Source organism: Pelophylax lessonae (genome assembly GCF_965119305.1).
Source record: "Pelophylax lessonae genome assembly, chromosome: 2".
NCBI lineage: Eukaryota > Metazoa > Chordata > Amphibia > Anura > Ranidae > Pelophylax > Pelophylax lessonae.
Genome location: NC_138769.1, coordinates 162,355,900 through 162,379,655, shown reverse-complemented (window position 1 = coordinate 162,379,655; position 23,756 = coordinate 162,355,900). Strand labels below are relative to the sequence as shown.

General features: G+C 39.8%; 1 protein-coding gene across 1 annotated transcript in view; it reads left to right on the top strand.

The window, feature by feature from the left end:
• The window catches only part of ELN (elastin), a 118,987-nt gene that overhangs the window by 53,101 nt on the left and 42,130 nt on the right, over nt 1-23,756 (top strand). The window contains exons 10-17 of the mRNA XM_082247988.1: nt 1,045-1,083; nt 3,974-4,003; nt 4,740-4,802; nt 7,902-7,952; nt 11,614-11,685; nt 12,347-12,376; nt 15,035-15,106; nt 20,090-20,128. Of these exons, the coding sequence (XP_082104114.1) occupies nt 1,045-1,083; nt 3,974-4,003; nt 4,740-4,802; nt 7,902-7,952; nt 11,614-11,685; nt 12,347-12,376; nt 15,035-15,106; nt 20,090-20,128 (396 nt within the window). The remainder of the gene's footprint in view (nt 1-1,044; nt 1,084-3,973; nt 4,004-4,739; nt 4,803-7,901; nt 7,953-11,613; nt 11,686-12,346; nt 12,377-15,034; nt 15,107-20,089; nt 20,129-23,756) is intronic.

The following is a 23,756-nucleotide window of genomic DNA, read 5'->3' as shown; positions in this document are numbered from 1 at the left end:
CTGCAATCTTGTGGGCCCCCTTCCTGCAATCTTGGGGCCTCCCAAGTGTGACCTTTGCGATCCTGGAAGTTCACCCACTGGTTTGCTACCGGGCCCCCTGGAGCATGGGGCCCGGTAGCGATTGCAACCCCTGCAACCCCTGTAGTTACGCCCCTGCTATCTAGCCCTGTAAAGAAGAAATCAGTATACAGTACATACCTTTTTTGAAGCCAATCAGACCCAATCCCACGCTGAGCTGTCATTTGCAGCTTCGCTGGGGATTTGGGTGCAGAGGACACATCGGAAGCCTCAAAGTAATGTCATATGGATGATGGATGATGTCACTTCCCATCCATTTCACAGCAGTTGTCGGCTGTGTCCTCCGCAGAGCTTCCACCACTGGAGACCTAGTCAGATTGGCTTCAAAAGGGTAGATAAAGCGATTTTAGTGTTAGGGTGGACTTACACATTAAGGGTTTTTTCTACGTTAATGCATTTTATGCATTAAAGTAAAATGCATTACAATATCAGTTACCTCCAGCCCCCTCCCCCCTCCTTTCCCCCAAATACTTACTTGGCTCCACTTTTGATCCAGGCACTGTGCCTGAGGGCAGCATCTCTCCTTTCTCCTCACAGGCACATAGGCAGCAGCGGGAGCCATTGGCTCCTGCTGCTGTCAATCAAATCATGTGAGGAGAAAGTGGGGAGTGGGGCAGAGCAACACTGTGTGTGTCTATGGACACACAGAGCCCAGCTCAGCAACGAGCCTGCACATCTGCCCCCCAAAGCACATGTTTGCTATGGGGGCAGACACAGAAGATGGGGAGCCAAGATTGCCACAAGGGGACCCAAGAAGAGGAAGTTTAGGGCTGCTCTGTGCAATGCCACTGCACAGAGCAGGTAAGCATAACATGTTTATTATTTTAAATTAAAAAAAAAAAATGCCCTTAATAATGCCTTAATGACCCCACTTGTTTCTTAGTTCTGTGGGTTTGTTCCTAATGCCCGGGGTTGTATTGTTTGTGCATAAATTCGTCTGTGTATTCAGCCATGTTTCTGTTACAGGGGGAGTACCTGGTGCATATCCAGGCGGCGTTATCCCAGGTCAGTTTTATTTCTGACCTCCTTGATTGTTTACAGGCTTTATGTCCTATATTGTCCAATGATTCTGTCAGCAGCTCACTGAGGGAGGAAGTTATGTGCATGGTCATTAATGCTGACTCAGGCTCTCTCAGCTACATGTGCGTAGCTGGAGGGAAGTATTTTTTTCCAGGGTTGGAAAGGCTAAAGCTGGCCCTGCCTTCTTCTCATAAAAAACTCATGGGAGGTTAGCTGAACTCACATCGCTGTCAAATGTTATGTCCAAATCAGGAGATTACATAATAAAACCTGCAGAACACAATCTAGTTTATAGATACCAGACTGATGCACACTCCTAAGGGAATAGAAAAAACAAATGTGCCCAGTGGAAATGTATCAAGTTCCGTTATTTCAAAGCAGAATTTATTAACTTATACCTAGACATATGTTATTAAAATATTTGATAGCTACCTACCAAATATAATCCTGACATTCATAATTCAGAATGAAATCTTTGCAGGCCCCATACACCCAAACTGTGCTATCTAGGGCTTTTGAATGTGGCTGCTAATGCTACCACTTAAAGTATAACTAAAGGCAAAACTTTTTTTTTTTTTTTTTTTTTAGCTTTGGATAGAGGGGGGGAGGATTGGAACATCTATCAGTTTTTATTGCTGTTTGTGCCTGCATTTAGGAGATTCGATCGGTTTGTGTCCTTTTTACCCTTACCATTGAAAGTGAACATAAAAGAAAATCCCATATTTTGGGTTGTCCCCAGAAAAGTAATACAGGGGTAATCTTCCAACGGGGACACTTGTTCTTGTTCCCCCAATTTGCAGGGAACTTCCTGTTTGGCTATGGGACAGGAACAGAATGGGGCACAGATGACAAAAATAAACCTTACAGGGGTTATAACCCTCCCTTGCCCTACCCAAAATAAAAATAAAAAAAAAGATTTGGTTACAGTTCTACTTTAGTGTTTGCAAAGTCTGTTCTCCCTGTCTCTCATATAGATCCCTATTCTACTGTACATGCACCTGCCCTCTGGGAGGACCATCTCACTAATACAATGCTCCCTTCAAGGTGACATGTATTGTCTATAGTAAAGAACTCGCCGGACTCCTGGTTTAGATCACCATTCTTCTCCTGGTGCTTAGTAGCTGTGACTAGAGTTTGTGTATTCTTAAACAATTCTCACTTTTTATGTAATTTCTTGGCATTTACTACCTACATAGAAGAAGTGTGCTACTAATGGGACACATCCCACACTATGCATAAACACTGCATTAATTGTTCTTTTTAAACAACTGTCCCTAGGATGTACTCTAAACTATTTATGCCTTGTTTTAGATTTTGTTTTGGAGAGCACAGTATTACCTTTAGCTCAGTTCTTCTGGTCCCTGCTATTTTCTGAATTAATTTATTGCCACATAGGTATCTATTGTGGCAACTAACTTGTAAGGAGGGGTTTTGTGTCCAATTTAGGGTGGAACTCAACTTTGGCCCCTGCCAGTTTGGACTGGCCTTCCTTTCCCTTTGTAGAATATATATATATATATATATATATATATATATATATATATAACAAAGTCACTAGTTTTGTAGTGTATGGAAAGAGTAGAACCATGCAGAGCACCAGCAGATTTCAAATCAATTTGTGATGATGGTACCTACAATTAGATTAAGAAAGTCAATTGTGAATAGATATAATGGCAATCAATAAATAAAAATGGGGATTTAGTCCCACCATATAGCCATATCGTGCTCAAGCCCACCACTACGTCAAAGTATCCATTGTCAGTGGGTCCTACACTATCCATAAAAAGAAGGATGAATTCAGCTTCTCAAACCATTGGAGATACTTACTCCTTACTGGGAGAGATGTGCGACTGCACTATGAGGGACTCCTCCTATATCTGCTAGCTAGTGGACACTGATAGAGTACAGGTGTGGGAGGGTGGGGTGCTCAACCCCAGAGTCTGGTCAAACCGAATACATTACATAGAAAAAGGAGCTGGGGGGGCACACCCTGAACATGCATTTCTAAAGCTGGTGCAGCTATAGACCAAGAGACATGCATATTTACAGAGAATAGCGCACACATGCAAAAGAAATGACTATCAAATATAAAGGCAATCAATAAATAAAAATGGGGATTTAGTCCCACCATATGGCCATATCGTGCTCAAGCCCAATTGTGAATAGATGTTGTTTAATTATACCTCCCATTCTTGGCCATTGTGCTCATAAGGTGATTGTCTGGCAACACACTAGTCATGTGTAAAGGTCAAATGCATGTAATTGTGGTTTTGTTCAACTTAAAAAAAAATGTTATTCATCTTTTAAGGCATTAAACTCCTTGGAAAACAGTCTAGCGAATATCAATAGATGCCTATTTTGGTCCTAGACTCCTAGTGTGTCATAGAACATGTTAAACATGTTAAATTGTGGCTATGCTGAAAACTTACCTATAGTAAATCTAGCCTGCAATGCCAATGTAGAACAGATAATAGCAGTAGCATGCCAGGTGCTACATGCCTTTAATTTACCATAGAGGCCCACTGTACATAAAGCTATTTATAAAGCACCTAGGAATAATATGTGTTTATAAAAGATACATTTATAAGAAGACAGTGGGGTTGATTTACTAAAAGTGGAGTACTCAGAATCTGGTGCAGCTGTGTGTGATAGCCAATCATCTTCTAACTTCAGTTTATTCAATAGGCTTAAAAAAAAAAACCTGGAAGCTGATTGGTTTCTATGCAGAGCTTCACAAGATGTTGAACTCTACCATTTTAGTAAAACCCAGGGTGCTAAGCGCCTATGTCATTTTTGGCATAACCTTTTAAATGATTCAGTCAAATTGTGATAGTTACTTTGATAACTATAAGTCACTGTATTTATTTTGTTACAGGAGTCGGTGGTGTACCAGGGCTGACTACAGGTAAGTCAGATTCTTGCTAAAGTATGATTTACTAATAAGCTATTGATAGAAAGAGTGGCAGAGTGGGCGTCTGAGAATTGTGAGAGTTTCAAGCTACTGAAGAAGACTATTTTAATACGGTTATTTGCTGTTGAGCATTGTCAACCATTCTGCTGGCTAATTTAAAGAAGATTAAACAAATTTTAGTGTATGTCATTTTTTTTATTACTTATCCTATCTCTCCCTTATCCTTTATACTGTAAGCATTGCCGGCAAGGGTTCTTACTTTTAGGGCTTATTAACATTTCAAATTGCCTTAACACACATTCCATAAGGCAGCAAATTATCATGTGTTAAGGCACAATGTATTAAAGCAGTCCATGTACTTTAAACAGGCTTAAAGCTCCCCTTAATGCATTAAAAATGGATATGATCCTTTTTATTTATTTTTTTAGTGTAACACAGCTTATATGCTGTGTATATGTAGTCATACTTTGGAAATGGTACTATAATGCACTGCCAATAGGGCATTACTGTGTATTGTGGTAGTATGTGGTTTACTGCAATGCACTTTTTTTGAATAGGCTCTTTTTTTTTTTTAAATACATTTTTTTGCATGTTGCAATGCTGTTGATATTACTGGGCCTGTATTATGTCACTTTGTAAAATGCTGTGGAAATACCCTGGCACTATGTATAATATTAATAATAATAATACAATAATAGTCATTTCCATATTACCCTTCATTCTTACTTAGGAGCCGTCATACCACAAACTGGTATCCAGCCAGGAGCTGGAGGAAAACCCGGAAAACTTCCAGGTGGGAAGAACTCACTATTTTTAAAATATTATTGTGTATAATATTTCCCAGTATTGTACTGAATGATACACTGGTAACTGACCAACACTAACACATTAAAAGATGTATTTCAGCTTTGGATCTACACCATAGGTTTCTCATATTTCTTAGAGACTCCAGCAGTAATATCACCCCCAAGAGAGTTACTGGCATGTACTAACATTGCTAATACACGGCCAGGCAAGCTAACACTCATCCATCTGCATTCTTCATAAAATACACACAATTAAGCAATTAGAGTGAGACTTCCTCATAAGACCCAAAGGAGCCACAGGTGGACAGATATCCCCTAAGCGTTCAACAAAAGGGAAGGGAACATAGCTTTATTATATTTCCTAAGCTATGTGAACATATACTGTGTTTTAATCCTATAGTAAATATACTTAACTCTGGGGCAAAATTAAAACCACCCTCGCAGTGGGCCTCCCCCTATACTGCAAGGTAAATGCACATTTTGTCTAGGGTACAGTTAATATGCAGTTTTGAACTTTCCTTATCCCTCACTCCCTAAAGCTGCCTCCTTTCCGTGCAACCTTTCCCTCAAAGCTGCTTCACTTCAGAGCTCCGTCTGGTGGTCACACTCTAACGTCATCATGTCCAATCCAGGACCAGAAGTCCTGCATTGCAAATGATGACACCAAGGGCCTGCCCACGACTCAGAGCATCAGAGGGAAGAGGAGAGTGCTAATTGCCAGGGAGAACAAGGGGTAAGGTAAGTAAAAACTGCATTAAAAATCCAATTTAACCCTTGCAGAACAGGGGAGACCCACTGTTTATTTATTTTACACAGTTCAGATTTAAGCATATTTTGGTCATAATGAATATAATAATTTAACATGCTGTATAATAAAACAAAAATAAAAATAAAGAATATGAGAAATGCAAACTCTACTGTTTACCTGAATACCTATTTCTTACAAACCTAGTGAGTTTGTGGTTTCTTAAAGTGTATGTAAACACTACTTTTTCAGTTTTTGGTAGAACCTTTGTTAAGTATTTATTGTTTAGATAAATGGATAGGTATCTCTAGATCTCTAGAATTACTCTATTGATATTTCTATTAGATGGTGTTGTAATGGTGTTTTGGTCATGGTGTGGGCAGCTTCTACACACCAAAAGGATCTCTGCATTTTCCTTGGTTTCTGATGCAACTAAATGGATTAGAGAGTAAAGTTCCACTTCAATGGTCTATAGGCTAGGTATACATTTTTTTCCAATGCAACATTAGGTAGTTTTTACAAAAAAAGACAATATCTGTACGATATTTAATACTATATCTGGACTCTAGAACTTCAGTGTAGTACTTCAATCTCAAGTTTTTATTGCCTATAATGTGCCTGTTGGGGAGATTACCCATTTATTTGTACGGGTGAGCACTGTCACTGAAACAAAAATGAAGAAAAAATACAAAAATTTGGAGTTATCACTTGAGCAAAGGGTAGGGTAAAATCCACCAATGGGGACAAAAGTTCCAGCCATAATTCTCAAGTATAGGAATTCTATTCAATTTAAAGTGATTTCCCTTTTATTTACCGTTGGGTCTTTAGAACAGTAAGTGAAAGGAGTAGGCAGTAAGTGAACTTCCCTAGTAGGGCACAGGCAGCACATAAATAACCTTACATGCGTTTTTACCTTTTTCTGCTCTGAATTTTCTAAATTCAAATCCTACTTCTTAATCGAAATCTAAAAACAAGTTTTGGCTTTACATATTTTTGAACTGAAGTGCAATCTGAGAATGTCTGGGGTTGTTGAAGTTTTTCTATGGGTAGCATCTAGCACGTGGTAAAGCAGGTCACTAAGTAGGCAGTTGTTCTTTATTGTGTATGACATATAAAACGTTTATTCCAATAGTAAAAAATGGGGATACACTCACATAACAATGCACATGAAGCTGTGCGGGCTGAGCAGGTAATTAATACAGCTGCAATACGATTGGAGAGACACACAAGGGTGCTTCCTGTGTGCGCTGCCGGGTCACGTCCATCTTGAGTCTCGGCCCCCTATACACGTGTCCTTATGCCCTGTAGGCATTCGACTTCCTCAGTGCGCTGATACTTATTCCTACTTTTTGTGTATGACATATGCTCCTTAGTACTGGAAACTGAAGCAGCAAAGGGTCAGAGACTAGTATAAAGCAGAGATTTGCAAGAGGTTTATCTGTAATTGTAACAAACAGTAAGCTTTATTAAGTAGAGTAAAGGCCCGTACACACGTACCGATTGTCGGCCGTAAAGATTCGGCCGACGACCGATCGGCCGATTGTAGGCTTGTTAGTATGATGCTTCCGACAGCCGACAGCGCACTTTTGGCCGAAAAGAATCTGATGTGCAACCCAACACCAGAACGGCCGATTGTTCGCCAGTCAGTACAGAATTCGGCCGACAAACAGCAGATTTGCAAGACTGGGCATGCTCAGAAAAGACAAAACACACGGAAAGTTAACCATCACATGACATCACTTCTGCAGTCGGCTGCTGTTGGCCGACAAAATTCATGTGCAGTCTTTTGCAGTTTTCAACAGACACGACAGCCCTGGACAAAAGACGGCCGATCGCTCGGCCGACGATCGGTACGTGTGTACAGGGGTTAAAGCAAGGTTCACACTACTGCAATACGATTTTGCTTAGAATTTCAGTGCGATTATGTAGTGCTAATTGGATAAAGTTTGTATATTCTACAGGAACAAAATTGCACTAGAATTGCACCAAAGTAGTACATGACCCTTTTCCAAAATCGCTTGGTGCATTGAGTCACATTGATGTGAATGGATGCCAATGAAAATGTGAAATAGTGTGAACCAGGCCTGATTAAAGTAAAGTACATAGTACGTAAAGTGTGCTACACTGATCTAATGAACCTCTAGTAAATTAATCCCAAATAAATCTTTGTTAAATGGAAGTGATGAGAGTAACAAATGAAGGGGCTGCTAAACTAATGTTTCCATCTATATTGTAATCTTAGATGTTCTTATATAAAAGCCAGCAAAGCAACATGGTTTGTTTTTAATCATTTACAAGAACAAATATATTAACAGTTTTATCCTTCGATTGAAAATTCCAGGTGCTGGAATTCCCGGGACCTTCCCTGGAGGAGGAGTGCTGCCTGGATCAGGTGAGCATAGTAGATATGGTCATCTTAGTTGTGCAGTGCATTAGGATATAGATAACTCAACAGCCAAAGCTAATCAATTTATCTCACCATTTTAATCTCACCATTCAGCGTAATTTTACTGTGTTCGTTTGCTTTTAATTTAGCTTGTTTTAAACATATTTTCCTAAATTTGTCATATGACCTGCCTGGATTTGTACCCTTACACTTGTAAATTAAAAGAGAGCCTCCAACATAAAACCTATACAAAATCTTAGGTTTTGAAATTGCTCTCTGGGCACAAGATTTTTAATAAATTATTAGAACATAATTGTATCTGAGCAATGTTTATTTCATTTTATTATTCAAAGCAAACTCATCCATCCACCATGTCTCTATGCTTTATATTCTTTATTTTGCTGAGAAATCAGTTTGAAAAGACCCCCCCCCCCCCCAATTCTAGCCACATCCATTTTGAGTAAGGGCAGATGATTTATGTAGCATTTACTTCCTGGAATCCATCTGTCCTTATCTCAAGAATGCAGGCAGGATGGTGTGCTTAGCTAAGAAAGTCCCTCCACCCCTTCTCCAGGTGAAAGAAAAGAAAATGCTTATAAAGACTTCTGGGAGGTATGACATTATTTTAGCCTAGGCCAGAAACCTGGAAGCAACTGAAGAAATAATTTTTAAAAAGTTTCAAACAAGTAAAAGTACTATACCTCCCTATCTATTTAGGAATGTTAGCAACATAAGGATTAAAAATAGGTAATGTTGATTGAGAGAGTTTGGGTCCACTTTATCTATGGGTGCATCTGCAATTACAGTTTTCCTTTATTTCCCCCACAAAGTCCCACCAACACTTGTTGACCCTGCCAGTGAAGACCACCCAATGCAGCTTCCTATGTTTGTGTGGCAACAATTCTGCACTGCTCCTGAATTCAGAGCAGCCTTTTCCTCCATTGAGGCTGTACCTGGTTGCACTACAGTTGAAAGAAAACACGTTGCAGGGTGTGTTAGCATTGCCAGAGCTGATTTAATAACCTGTAGCTTGTCAATTAGCACCTGGCTACACCAAGTCCATCCTACTGATTTCTGAAATTACAACACTGTGAGCTGCAGTGTCTGGGAGGGGGAGTATTTGAGACACAAGTGAAGGAGGATGTGACTCGGTAAAGGAAGTTGTTGGTTTAATTTATAAGACTTTGCAATACAGTGTAACTGAATTTGGTACTTTTTTAGACTGTTATATAAGAGATTTTAGTGGTACTTTATAAAAGAACAGTACAACATATAGAGATGTGTGATTCTCTAAGAGATTTGTAGAGAAATGCAATTCTAATATAGAAATAATTATAATTTAGAGAATAAGAAAATAATTTATCACCATCTAGAAGGCTTACATGCTTAGGGCCTTAGAAGGCGGTTGAAGAGCATGAAGGGAACTCATTGGGACATTCTCTCACTGGAATTAAATGTGAGTTGTTTGTGTTAAAATTGAGTTTGCATTGCATGATGCAATAGGAGGTACCAGAAGAAAATAGTTTGGGAGATTAAACTCTTTAAAATTTTAAACATATCCTAAATTGATTTTCTGGCTGCACATAAGAAAGACACAGTAAACCATTATTTCTCCAGATGTGTAAGTCTGTTAGATTCTTAGGTTCCTATAGCCTGAGGATTTGCTGTTATTAGCATAGCCATTTTTTTTTTGTTTTATTTAAAGACAGTGCTTCAGCCAGCCATTTATACATGGGGCCCGCTGTTATTTTGGAATGGTGCCAGAAATGTGGTATTTCTACTAACAGGGACACTAAATTCTAAAAAGAAATATACTTATGCTGTTTACTGCAGTTTGGTATATAAATGAGATAAACCCCCAAACTTTTATAATGGGGAGACAAGAAAATGACAAGATATTGTCTACCGGGCAAACCAATAGATCATAACATGCAATATTGCATTGGCAGAAGTTACCTTCAGTGAAAACAGCATCTCAAACCCATCAATAGATCCAGAGATATAGGCAGATAAAGTTATGTGCGGTTTTCTATCATCCATCACACACACACACCATCTTAACTCTCATAAAGGTGTTAATATGATAAGCAGCCTTGTTAACCAATAAAACAGCTACAGAGATGGAAGGGGAGAGGGTCAAGCTTAACATTTACAGGAAGTGTGAGGATGTACAATTATATATAACTTCAGGTGCCCATATCTTTAGCTCTACTGATCATATTGGCAGGGGCTTTCACTGACAATAACCCCTGCTTATGTACACTATATTACCAGAAGTATTGGGATGCCTGCCTTTACACACACATGAACATTAATGGCATTCCAGTTTTAGTCTGTAGGGTTCAATATTGAGTCGGCCCACCCTTTGCAGCTATAACAGTTTCAATTCTTCTGGGAAGGCTGTTCACAATGTTTAGGAGTGTGTCTATGGGAATGTTTGACCATTCTCCCAGAAGTGCATTTGTGAGGTTAGGCACTGATGTTGGACTAGAAGGCCTGGCTCACAGTCTGTGCTCTAATTCATCCCAAAGGTGTTCTATCGGGTTGAGGTCATTGACCTTGTTTGTGCACTGGTGAGCAGTCATGTTGGAACAGGAAGGGGCCATCCCCAAACTTGGGAGCATGAAATTGTCCAAAATGTCTTGATATGCTGACGCCTTAAGAGTTCCCTTCACTGGAACTAAGGGGCCAAGACCAACCCCTAAAAAACAACCCCACACCATAATCCCCCTCCAGCAAATGATTTGGACCAGTGCATAAAGCAAGGTCCATAAAGGATGGATGAGTGAGTTTGGGGTGGATGAACTTGACTGGCCTGCACAGAGTTCTTACCTCAACCCAACCAAACAGCTTTGGGATGAATTAGAGTGGAGACTGCGAGCCAAGCCTTCTTGTCCACATCAGTGCCTGACCTCACACATGTGCTTCTGAAAGACTGGTCAAACATTCCCAAAGACACACTCCTTTAACCTTGTGGACAGCCTTCCCAGAAGAATTGAAACTATTATAGCTTCAAAGGGTGGGCCAACTCAATTTTGAACCCTACATACTAAGTCTGAAATTTCATGTGCGTGTAAAGGCAGGCGCTCCAATACTTCTGGTAATATTGTGTATTTTTTCAGCATTTGTTTAGTTTGAATCAACTAAGTTTATAAAAAGAGTCATTCATCATTCTATTTAGATTATCCCTCGCATAGCCAAGTCTTTCTACAGTTCCTTTTAAGTAGAACTGAAGGCAAAACATTTTTTTACCTGGATTCAGTATGATCTTTTTGAACCATCTTTGTGAGATTTCCTTATGCTTTCTGTCCCATAACCACAATAGGAAGTAAGAAGAAATCTCTACAAAAGTGAGAGAATCCCTGGTTGTCACCTGAACTAGTGTCCTCATTGGAAGATTTCCCTACTGATGTTTTGGTGATAACCTAAAAAGTTGGGATTTTCCTTCACTTTCACATTCGGTGATAATGGTAAACATGACCAATGGAGAGGGTAAATCTCCCTAATGGGAACACAGACAGAAATAAAAAATGTGACAGGTGTTCCCTCCACTCCATCCAGATTCTATCTCTAGAGATTCTCCCTCTCCACTCTAGAACTCTCCAAAACTAAAAAAAAAATGAATAAAAAAAAAAAAAGTGGCCTGATAATACCTTTCTTAATTTAGGTGTAAGATACCCAGGAGTTGGTGTTCTTCCTGGAGTGGCAACAGGGAGTGGTGTGAAACAGAAACCTCAAGGTAAGTCTAGCAAATGCTCTTGTTCCTTTCATAAAATTGTTTTGGGGCTGTAATTATTATTTTGTAGAAACTTTCTACATGCTTCTTAGCAAAAGAGAAATAAGTGCTAATTATCTACCAATTAGAAGAACAAATAATATGGATGTCTTACTAAAAACACTGGGCTTTTCATTTTTTTCAGACCAATAAGAAATTCTATACTGTATGGCAGGGGTCTCCAAACATTTTGAAGGGCCAGTTTACCATCCTTCAGACAGTATGGGGGCTGAACTTTGGCCAGTGGGAGTAGAAAATGCCCCAGCATCAGTGGGGGTAAACAATGCCTCGGGCTTGGTGGTCAGAGAGAGTGAAATAATTGCTTAATGCCTGTGGTCAGTAAGAAGGAATAGTGCCCAATCATTGGTATTAGTGGGAGAAAAACTGCCCTATTGTTAGTTTGTGGGATAAATAGTGCCCCATTGTTGATGTCAGTGGAAGAAATAATGCCCCATCATTGGTATTAGTGGGAGGAATAGTGCTTCATTGTTGATGTCAGTGGAAGAAATAATGCCCCCTTATTAGTATTAGTGGGAGGAATAGTGCTTCATTGTTGGTGTTAGTGAGAGGAATACAAAGTATGTTATTTTGAGCTATCTAATCCTTTGTTTGCTCTTCTTTGTAGCTGGTGGTGGAGTTTTGGGTGGGATACCTGGTAAGTCTACAGATAAAATTCCTTATGACAGCATGACAGTAACTTTTGTATTTATATAACAATTTGCATAGCCATTCGCCCAGTGAAAGTGCATGTACATTTTTTCTTTGTGAATGGGGCAAAATGTAATGTTATTAGACTACTTCCCATGCGGGTAAAATCTTTTTTACTGATTAAAAATGAAAAATACTACATTAGATGACACAAAGTATTACAGGACATTCCTATGATACCTAGCACCATCTAGTGGTCAAATTCACTATTTTCCTTTTTTAAATCAATGAAAAACATTTGACCAGCATTTGATTATTGTAGGTAAACATTGAATTTAAGGTTGATATTATGTAACAGTTGTTGAACTACATACCATTTAGAGTCGGTTCACACTATGGCGACACGACTTCGGGGCGACTTGAACAAGTCGCCATGCACCGCGACTTCGGCGCGGCTTGCACTGACTTCACATAATGGAAGTCAATGCAAGTCGCTCCGACTTCGACCAAAAGTAGTGCAGGAACCTTTTTCTAAGTCGGAGCAACTTGAGTCGCTCCTATTAGAACGGTTCCCATTGCACAGAATGGAGCACGACTTGTCAGGCGACCAAGTCGCCTGACAAGTCGGAGTAGTGTGAACCGGCAGTTAAAAGGCCAGCATTTTATAAAGGGAACACTTTTTGCTTGCTCAAAACAGCGTATTACTTTCTTATGCTACACTCCAAATGATTTGATAAACCAAATAACTATGTTCTCCAAGCATAAGCTCACAACATATTGGTATGAAGATGTTTTTCCAAAAGTAGCTTTACATGCAGCAATATGTTTAGAACATGATATAATTATTGATTCTTATTACACATTTTTGTACTGTTTCAGTAATTTTGGAGAGTAATGCCAAAATCTAAATCCTGATATCTGCAAGCCGGTGTTTAAGAAATAATTGCAATGTTAACATTTTTTGAATGAGGAAGCGGGTGCTGAGAGCATGTTGTTTTTCCTTTACCGCACCCTGTCCTCAATCCAGAGCCAATACAGATAAAGGGCTAGGGAAGGGATGGAGCTATTGCTGTATGTTGTCCAGCATATAACACTATCAGAAAAGGGAGCCTAAGAAGGAAACCAAACCCTATGCAGTTTCTGCTCATCATGTTGTTTTATTCTTTTTAGACTATCCTTATAGAAATAACTATATCCCAGTGTGAGCCCCAGCCATACAACAACCAGTTCTGGCCTCAAACCTTTTACAATGATGTAATGTGCCATTATGAGATACAGTCAGGATCATCATAATATATCAAGAATACATTCCTGCAGATGACAAATAAACTGTATTCTTGACAATTGGAATGCTGATTCCACTAACAACTATTTATGAATGTAATATAGAAAATGTTTTCATTGCCTGTATTGTGATGGTTACCCTCTGTCTCCTTATATAGAATAATAGAATCCAAAGTTGAAGAAACTATTTATAAATGTAATATAGAAAGTATTCTCATTGACCATACTTTTATTTGTTACTGTCTGTCTCCTTATATAGAATAACATGATCCCATGCCAAAGTAAGCAAGCAATAGCCTGCTTTTGTTTCTTTGGCTGTTGTAGAATGCAGTCCCCCTGATGCTTATTTATTGATTATTGTTCATCTGTGGATCAAGAAAATAGAGGGTGATTCAAATGTTGTGTAAGAAAGATACAAACCTTACGAATTAAAGTGGTTGTAAACCCCTACCTAAAACCCATGAAGTGACTGGTATTAAGTGATACACAGAGAGGAAACAAATTCTCCCACATAGTTTGTACCTGTTTGTCTGCAGCCGTCCCTTCTCTTCAGCCATTCAAAGTGCAGAATCAAAACAACTTGTCTGAGCTTTTAGAAAGCAGGGGACAGGGATCTAAAGAATAACTCTGCAGAGCTCAATTAGAGCTGATTGGAGGGAAGGTGTCCCACAGTACAGCAGCCAAGAACAGTGCCAGAGGCTGTCAAACACAGGCTGTGTGCTAGAGCTCTACCCCCCTGTTACTTTTATACCTCTTGGTGCCAGGAAAACATGTCACAAGTGATTCAAGCAGATAGCAGTGGAACAAGGCAGCAGACATAAATGACAGGTAGTGCTCTGGATTGAGACAAGTACACACTACAGAGGGAAATGCTTTGTCCATATTACTTGTCTGAGGTTTACAACCACCTTAAAGGTTTACATATCTGTTACACATGTTTTACCTATGTTGTGCTACAAATATCTAATCAGAGATTGAGAAGAAATTAAAAAACAACCCTTGCCAAAATGCTTTTTTTTTGTTTTGAACAAAAGAAAAAAGAAGTAAAGAAGAGTTATACCCTTTTTTAAAGTTTTCTCTGCCGCCTGTGCCTTCATTGGGAGAGTTCACCTTGATTCCTGTTTTGGTGTCCAAGCAGGAAGTGAGGGGATCTCCCCATGAAAGACACCAACAGCAATGAGGACTCAATAGAGGTTCTCACCTGTACTGACTTTACTTTTAAAAATGTTTTATTACAGTCTGTACCTCAATTGGAAAGATTCTCCTGAGGCTTTAACCTTTTTACACTGTGTCCAAAACCAAAGAAAACATTTTTGCTGGAATTGCATTTTATCATATTAACACATTTTGATGTAGTTGTTACATTCTTATTTATTTCAAGGCTTTGGCGGATATGGTGGACAGCAGCCTGGTGTACCTCTAGGATATCCTATTAAAGCACCTAAGCTACCAGGTATGTTGAATTTATTTCAATAACCGGTTCTCTATGGATGTACAAACTTTTCTTTGGTCAGTGAAGCAGTACTGAAAATGCCAACCACTACTTTTGATATGTTTCTTGTGGTAAGAGAAGGTCTTTAAAAATACCATGCTTGTTAGCACATGAGCACTGAAGGTCAACTGACTGGTTCCTTCTGCTGCTTTGACTCTTCTAAATCTGAGTTCTGCTGTATGAGGATATTGATAATGGTATGATACAGTAGCCTCAATTTGACTCTGTGCAATGTAATCTTAGATTGTAAGCTCTAACGAGCAGGTACTGTATTAAAGTGTATTGTATTTGTACTGTCTACCCTCAAGTTGTAAATCACTACGTAAACTGTCGGCGCTATATAAATCCTATATAATAATAATAATAATAATTAAGAGAGGAAGTCAACATAGGCCATGCCACTTTAAGGGTTTGTTTACACTTGTGGTTAGGGGCCATTAAAAATAGATAGGTTTTCTAATGTCCTCTACCCCAACTGCCCCTCTTATGCTTCAAAGGCAGCCTTATGGGGAAGTACACATGTTTCAAGAAGAGAAAAATTGTCCTCCATCAGGTTTTATGGGCAGTACCACCACTGAATGCATCCCGTTCACGCAACTTCCCTGCAACTGTACACAATGCAGTGGGTTGCGCCGCAGTGATGCTGCATTTACAGGGGAACTACACATGTTTAAAGAAGAGAAAAAAATTGTCCTCCATCAGGTTTTATGGGCAGTACCACCACTGAATGCATCCCATTCACGCAACTTCCCTGCAACTGTACACAATGCCGTGGGTTGCGCCGCAGTGATGCTGCATTTACAGGGGAAGTACGCATGTTTCAAGAAGAGAAACAATTGTCCTCCATCAGGTTTTATGGGCAGTACCACCACTGAATGTATCCCATTCACACAACTTCCCTGCAACTGTACACAATGCAGTGGGCTGCGCCGCAGTGATGCTGCATTTACAGGGTTAAAACAGGTGGTGAGGAGAAGACATATTTCTTCCTCTCCATCTGTCAAATGCTTCTGCTTAGTGATCCACTGCAGATAATTTTTACGAGGGGTGGCCCGGGCAGCCACATGTCCTCACTGAGTCCAACAAGTCCCATGGCCAACCTTTCTTCCCAGCTTTTCTTTTTTTTATAGAATTGTCATTAAGTTATGTTGCTCTCCACTGGCATCAGAATCCGAATGCCGGTAGAGCGCTGAGCACATTTGTAAATCACATCACTAGGCTTTAAAAAAGGTGTAGTGCTTGTTTCTTTTTTGAAACAACAGTATGTCGTTTTAAATGAGCCCATAAGTTATAGAAGGCAAAAGGAATACTTTGCCAATCATTTTTTGTCTACAGCGCATGTGTATATGGGCATATTTCAAACCCACATATTAGGCTCACTTCACAAAGCTAACACAGCAAGATAAGTATTCTTATTTTCAAGAAAGGTACAAGTTATGATAAAATAGGCATTTTTAAACTAAATTGGAGTCACACTTTAAATTTTATATCTAAAGTTGCTGCCTGATTCTTCCTGCCTGGAGACCCGAGACTAGTAATTCATGTGTGGAATTCTGACACCACAACACTTTGCTATCCATCTTATCATGGATATGCTCGTCTTTTACTAAGTGATCCCCGCTGTCTAAAAAGGAAACTGGCAGAAATTTCTCAATGAGTGATGGTGAAGACGAATATTGTGCAGGGCTGTTTTGACAGCTGTGCGAGGAAGTCATTCAGGTGTAAACAGGACAGAAATTAAGCAGAACAGAATCACCTCCGAACATTCCTTTTGGGATACCAGTGATAGGAATTTATTCCAACACACCGATAACAGGAAAATGAACATGCAATTTAAGCCAAATGATACAAGTAACACATCCGACATCAGCTAATTATTGCATTCCTAGTTCTGATAACAGCATCAATAAAATGTAGAGGGTTGGATTGATTTTCTACGTAAGGACTTATTTAAAGTGTAACTCTGGTGAGGTTTATTATTTATTTATTATAGATACTTATATAGCACCATCAATCTACAAAGTGCTTTAAATATATTATACATTCACATCAGTCCCTGCCTTAGCTTACAATACAAACGAACCCTTAGCCCGCATTCACACTGCAGCGGCACGACTCTGTACTACTTTGGGGGCGACTTGTGAAGTCCCGTGCACCGCGACTTCGGCGCGACTTGCACGGACTTCATATAATGAATGTCTATGCAAGTCGCTCCAAGGTCGCCCCGAAGTAGTATAGGACCCTTTTTCTAAGTCGGAGCGACTTGTGTCGCTCCTATTAGAACGGGTCCTGTAGCAGTCAATGGACCGCGACGGACCGCAACTTGTCAGGCTGACAAGTCGCCTGACAAGTCGTGGCAGTGTGAATGGAGCCTAACTCACATTCCTAAATATACATGCATGTGCCAATTAACCTACCAGCTTGTATTTGAAGTTTGGGAAGAAACCGGAGTAAACACACACAGGCACAAGGAGAATATGCAAACCTTGTTCAGGTAGTGCCGTGTTTGGGATTTGAACCGATAACCCTAGTGCTTCAATGGCTCTCGCTGCTGTATAAGCCAATGGGGAGGAAGAGTCTCGGACAGCCGAGGCTCTTGTGCAACATCGCTGGATCGAGATGGGGCTCAGGTAAGTATTGGGGGGGGCTGCTGCCCACAGAAGATTTTCAATCTTAATGCATAGAATGCATTAAGATAAAAAAAGTTCAGCCTTCAGAACCACTTTAACGTTTTTTTATTACTTGTTGATCTTGCCAGTAGATCTGTTAATTTTCACTTTCTGTAACAGGCCAAGCTTTCCAATAAAAGTGACAGTTACAGTTTAAACAAACTATATAACATTGCCAAGGGTGCTTACAATAGTCAAATTCTGCTGTGTTAATGCTAGTAATAGGCAGTGACTTTGAATTTTTATTTCTGGAAACTGTTAGCTTCACACACCCCCCAACAGTGATAAGTGATGTAAGCTGCTAAACCTGACAGTTGAGGCTGGAGCACAGTGATCACAGTAAATAACTCATTCTGTTTCTCCCCCACTCATGAATAGTCTTGCATTCTTTTCAAAAAAATATAAGGTGCTCAGCTCTGGGTTTCATCATGGAGAGATTGAGACGTTTATACACCATTTGTCCAATCATTGAATGCAAACTTACTGCGATTGCTGTGCTCCAGCCCAGAATGCTAGTTTCAGTGTTGGCATGTAAGTTCAGTGCTGACATCACTCTAAGGCATGGGTGTCCAACCGTTTGGCTTCTCTGGGCCACATTGAGTGTACAGAGATTTTCTCGGGCCGCATATAAAATATATACTATTAGTTAAGGTATATAAGTAATAAACCGCCGCCGCGCCCTTCTCGTGCTGCCGCGCCCCCTCCCCCCTAGCACTAATTTAACACAACTAGTGGATCATCTCCTCCGAGGCTGCCTCTGTGGCCATGCCCCCGACTCGACTTCCTTCCTCCCCAGCAAAAAAAAAAAAAATTGTCAGAGGGCAGTGGGCCGCATTGCCTGCGGTTCTGTGCCAAATGCGGCCCCCGGGCCGCAGGTTGGACATGCCTGCTCTAAGGGGTTACATGAATCTAACCATTTTTCAGGGAAGAAGCTTCAGCCATGGATGGAACACACTTCTTTAGAGCTACCTAACTAATGCTCCAATATAAGTTCAGCTTTAACAAGATCCATTTAAAGTCATCAGAACAAAAGAGAAGATTCATGAAAATCAGAGAAAAGAGAATAAACACAAGATTGTGTTGTGGCCAACAGCAAGCTGTCTTGTGGTGGGAAAAACTGACATCTATATACAATGTTATTCATAGCTCTTATCCATATACAGATTTAAGCACTGGTATCAAATAGGACAGGTATTTAAGGAGCTCAAAAACTTCAGATAGCATTTCAAAACACTGAACTGGGTGAACAGTTAAGGTTTCTTTGGGTAGGATCTTCCAGTGGTAAGTCTAGTAAGGTTGACCCTCTTTCAAATGTTGCATTGAAGTTTTTTTTGTTTCTCTGAATACTGGGCCCCATGAGGTAAATGCCCAGGTTCTCACTCACAAAGAAATATCCATACTAATCAAAAACAGGTGTAAAGGCACTCACAGGTCCTGCAACGGAGATAAATCAAAGTTGGATATAACTCTTGTGTCCCTGTATCCCAGACTACTTTGGTATTAGTCCGTTATATAAATTTTGGAACCCACAAAGGGGAAGAAAGGGTAGAAATGGAACTTTGCGATACCCTCAAAGTGTGAAAAAATAAACAAAATCCAAAATCACATATTTATTGAGAATATCATTAAAAGTAACACCATATCCTCATAAATCCTTGGGAAAAAAAGTATAATACATACACAGTATCACAAATTGAAGATAAAAAATATGTTACATCATATCATAACATTTCATCACTGATGATGGTGTGAAAATGAATGGTGTGAAAACACCATGATGTCCTTTTTGTTTTCACACCATTCTTCCATCGTCATCAGTGATAAAATGTAATGAAATGTTATGATATGATCTAACATATTTTTTATCTTCAATTTGTGATACTGTGTATGTAACTTACTATTCCCCAAGGATTTATGGAGCTATGGGGTTATTTCTAATGATATTCTCAATAAATCTGTGATTTTATATTTTGTTTATTTTTTCACACTTTGAGGGTATCACAAAGTTTCATTTCTCCCCTTTCTTCCCCTTTGTGGGTTCCAATAGAGATAAATCAAAGCAACATCATTTTATTGTCAATGTTTCAATGGAGTTCAGTCTGGTTTTGTCAAGATTCTGTGTCTTGAGAAAGATGGACTGAGCTCCATCAAAACGTTGCTTTGATTTATCTCCACTGCAAGACCCGTGAATGCCTCCTCTACCAGTTTTTGATTTGTATATATATATATATTTTGTTGTTGTTATTTATAATGTAAACTTTTTTCTTCTTCCTAGGAGGCTATGGGGTTCCCTATACATCAGGAGGACCTGGAGGTATGTATGCCAAACCTTTATTGGCCTCCCTGGGAGTCTTTATAGAGGCTACAATAGTCTTCCAAATGTTCTCAGCCTGGAACAAAACTTAATGGCTAAAAACCCATTTGGAAAAAAATGTTATGTCAACGTATGGAAGCATACTGTTCTGCTTTGCCATTAATGAGAAGGAAACATTGTGCAGGCTTAGGCTGAAGTCTGTGAAAAAGAAGAAATAAATAAACATGTTCTCCTATTATTATTTCGCTATATTTCCTGGCATGCATAACTTCTCTTTCTCTGTAAAATGAGTTTCTATACAAGCATATGCCGCAACATTCAAAATATGTAGGAGAAACTAGTCTGCAGTGTGTCTGGCCAATATGAAAATAATTTATAACTTGCTGTGACATGTAATGAGTGTGGCTGACATTAATAGCCTTCTAATCTACACCATTCTCCTAGCACAGAGATGAGAGGTCTGACCCAGGAGCTTGAGGGTTTGACTCTTACTGAAGCACATAATTGTCTTTGTTTGTATATAAGATACTGCCTATGTATAACAGAATGACTGTCTATATTTCCACCACAGATTATCTTTACTTCTGACAGTTTTCGTATGTTAATATATAACATATGATGGGGATGTAATAAGTAAAAGGATAAAACTAGCAGTGATGGAATGCAGTACTTTCCAAGTCATGATACACCCATAAGACATCACATTTTGTCATGCTTACGAGAACATACTGCGGCATTGTGTAAAGGAAAACTATAGTGAGGGAGATTCATGAAGCAAATTAGTGACAAATTTAGACTGGAATTTATTGCAAAGCAGGCTGCATCTCGTTTAGTAAATTATTTGCAACAGTTAATTTGCAAGCCCTTTGTCTGCAATTCTGAAGAGCAAACTGCTACAGTTTTGCAAAGGTCTGTGACAGATTTACAAAGGAAGTTAACTCCTTAATGCTACCTCCTGGCTGCCCTTTACGTGAGCCTTATCTGGGGCCCATACCACTGGCTCCTGATCAGAAGCCGTGACCAATGGCTATCGGTGAAATCTCGCTCAATGTCCTAGGAACATGCAGTGAGCATGCTCTCAGCACAGCTTATCTTAGCATGGACACACATGTGTGGTGCCTGGGCATTAACACTCACCTTTCTTGTCCCCTTGGTAGGAGGTTTAAGTGGTATTAAAAGTTCAGCTTTAAAAAAAAATAACAAACATGTCATACCTACCAGTTCTGTGCAATGGTTTTGCACAGAGCAGCCCCAATCCTCTTCTTCGTGGGTCCCCTCCCCCTTGGCCAGTGCCCCCAATAGCAAGTAGCTTACTATGGGGGCACTGGTGTATGCTCATTCCCAATCCCTGCTCTATGTGTCTATAAGAATGCAGATATATTCTATAAGACCCATAGAGCTTTGGCTAGGCCCCGCCTCCCCACTCTCTCCTCATTGGCTTACTGGCTGTGATTAACAGCTGTGGGAACCAATAGATCCCACTGCTGTCTAAGCCAATGAGGAGAGGGAGTCTCAGGACAGCTGAGGCTCTCATGAACATCACTGGATCAAGAGAGGGGGGCTGTGGGGGAAACAGCACACAGAAGATTTTTTACCTTCATGCATAGAACGCATGAAAGTAAAAAACCTTCAACCTTTACAATTACTTTAGGATACATTTCCACTGGAAAACACACGCAGTTAATATGTGGCCAGGATTATATTGTACCAATGTTACTGGTCTGTTACATATGTCTGTCTTGCTGCTGTCCATGAAGGTTCTCATTTAACCAGATCATGTTATAACTAGTAATATTCAATCATAATCAACTGGATGTGTTCCTTATTGTTGAACATGTTTCTCAGCCTCACCTCTTCATTTTCATGAGCACCAGAAAAATAACCAGCATTTATAGCCACAAACGTAGCACAGACACCTTTTATCTAGTAGTAGTCACATTCAGCTGGACTTGTTCTGTAATGTTGACAACATTTCATAATAACTTGCCCCATTAACTTTTTCAGTTCTGAAAAAATAAAAATCAGAAGAAGTGGCTCGCACAAGCTACAAAACGTCTTCAGTAGTACTTGAGTAGGACTTCAACAGAACAAATCTAGTTGAATATGATCAACTTTTTTCCCTAGGATTAAAAAGCAGTTTATTCTTACATGCTCTGTTTACGGATATTGCACTGAGCAGCCCTTAACTCCTCTTCTGTAGACCCACACCTCCCACAGTCCACTCCTTCGCTTCTCCGAGTGCCCCCATAGTAAGCCCTGTGTTATGGGGGCACTCATGCAGATGCTCTCCCAAGCTAGGCTTTGTGCATCAATAGACACACACAATGCAGCTTAGCCATGCCCCCTTCTCCCTCCTCTCAGTATTTGACTGACATCAGCAGGAGCCAATGGCTCCCGCTGCACTCAGTCTGTCCTGTGACAGCAGGAATAGAGACCAGTGCTGCTGCCGGGTACAGCACTGAATCGAGGGAGGATTGGAGGGAGGGGACAGCTAGTGGACCTAATGCATTAATGTAAAAAACCTTTTGATTTTAGAACTTCTTTAATCCAATCACCATGCAGAGGCAGATGTTTTGTTTAAGAATAGGATGGGAGGTGTGAAAGTTGTGGAACCATCCTGTTATGGTTACATAATTCGAACCATGGTGTCAGGGAGTCTTCATAGGTGTTAATCCTTTGATTTACATGGGTGAAGGTGTAAATAGTTGTCAGAATGCTGGGTTAGAGATGTTAAAATGGCATTATATGTGGAAGACAGAGAGTGTGGAAGGCCCCCACCTACTGTTAAATAATGCTTTGCATTGCTTTGTTGTGTGACAGAACTGGCAAATCTCCCTTAGAGTATTTTACATGAAAAGAATTTGAGGTGTGGTAATAAAATGTTTAGTCAGCACCCTTGCTGAACACCTACAATGATATAACCAATGAGCGGATAACTTCCTAAGAGATTATCCGTCTGTGTTTAATTATACATTGGACCTTACCAGTATAAAATTAAATACCGAAATGCAAAGCTAATAATTAAGTCATCATGTAAGGATATTTACATTGAGAAACAAGCTTTGTATGTGGTTTGCCATGTTTGCATAAGGCCTTCTTGGATTATGTTTCTTGCTGTCTGTGTTTTTGAGTTCATTTAGGAACCAATGCAACTTAAAAATCTTATAACAGAATAAAAGAAACCCAAATAATGCGCAATTCCAAGTTAATCTACAAAGTCTGAACTAATGCGTTATCTATGACCTACCAAAGCCCACTAAACCAGACCCTTTAACAAGTTTCAAACTTATAAAAGCAGCTATATTGATACCTACCAGACCTTCCTCTTTCTGTTCATTGCAGGCCAACCTGAAGGGAGAACAGTCTTACATATAAAGGGTTCCCTGGACTTAGCCAGGATCTAGAAATATTCTTATGCAGAGTCAGTTGTCAGTGAGTGAGTGTGACGACTGGATGCCCCCCCCCCTTCTGCTTGGTACAAAGCCCAAAAGTTTGACAGGGGGCTAACCTAGGGGAAATTGCCAATATTTAATAGCTTTTTTTATTGTGACAACAAAACATTTATACAAGTGAATTTTTGTGTAGCTATAAACCATGAATGGGAAAATCTGAATAGGCAAGGCTTGTT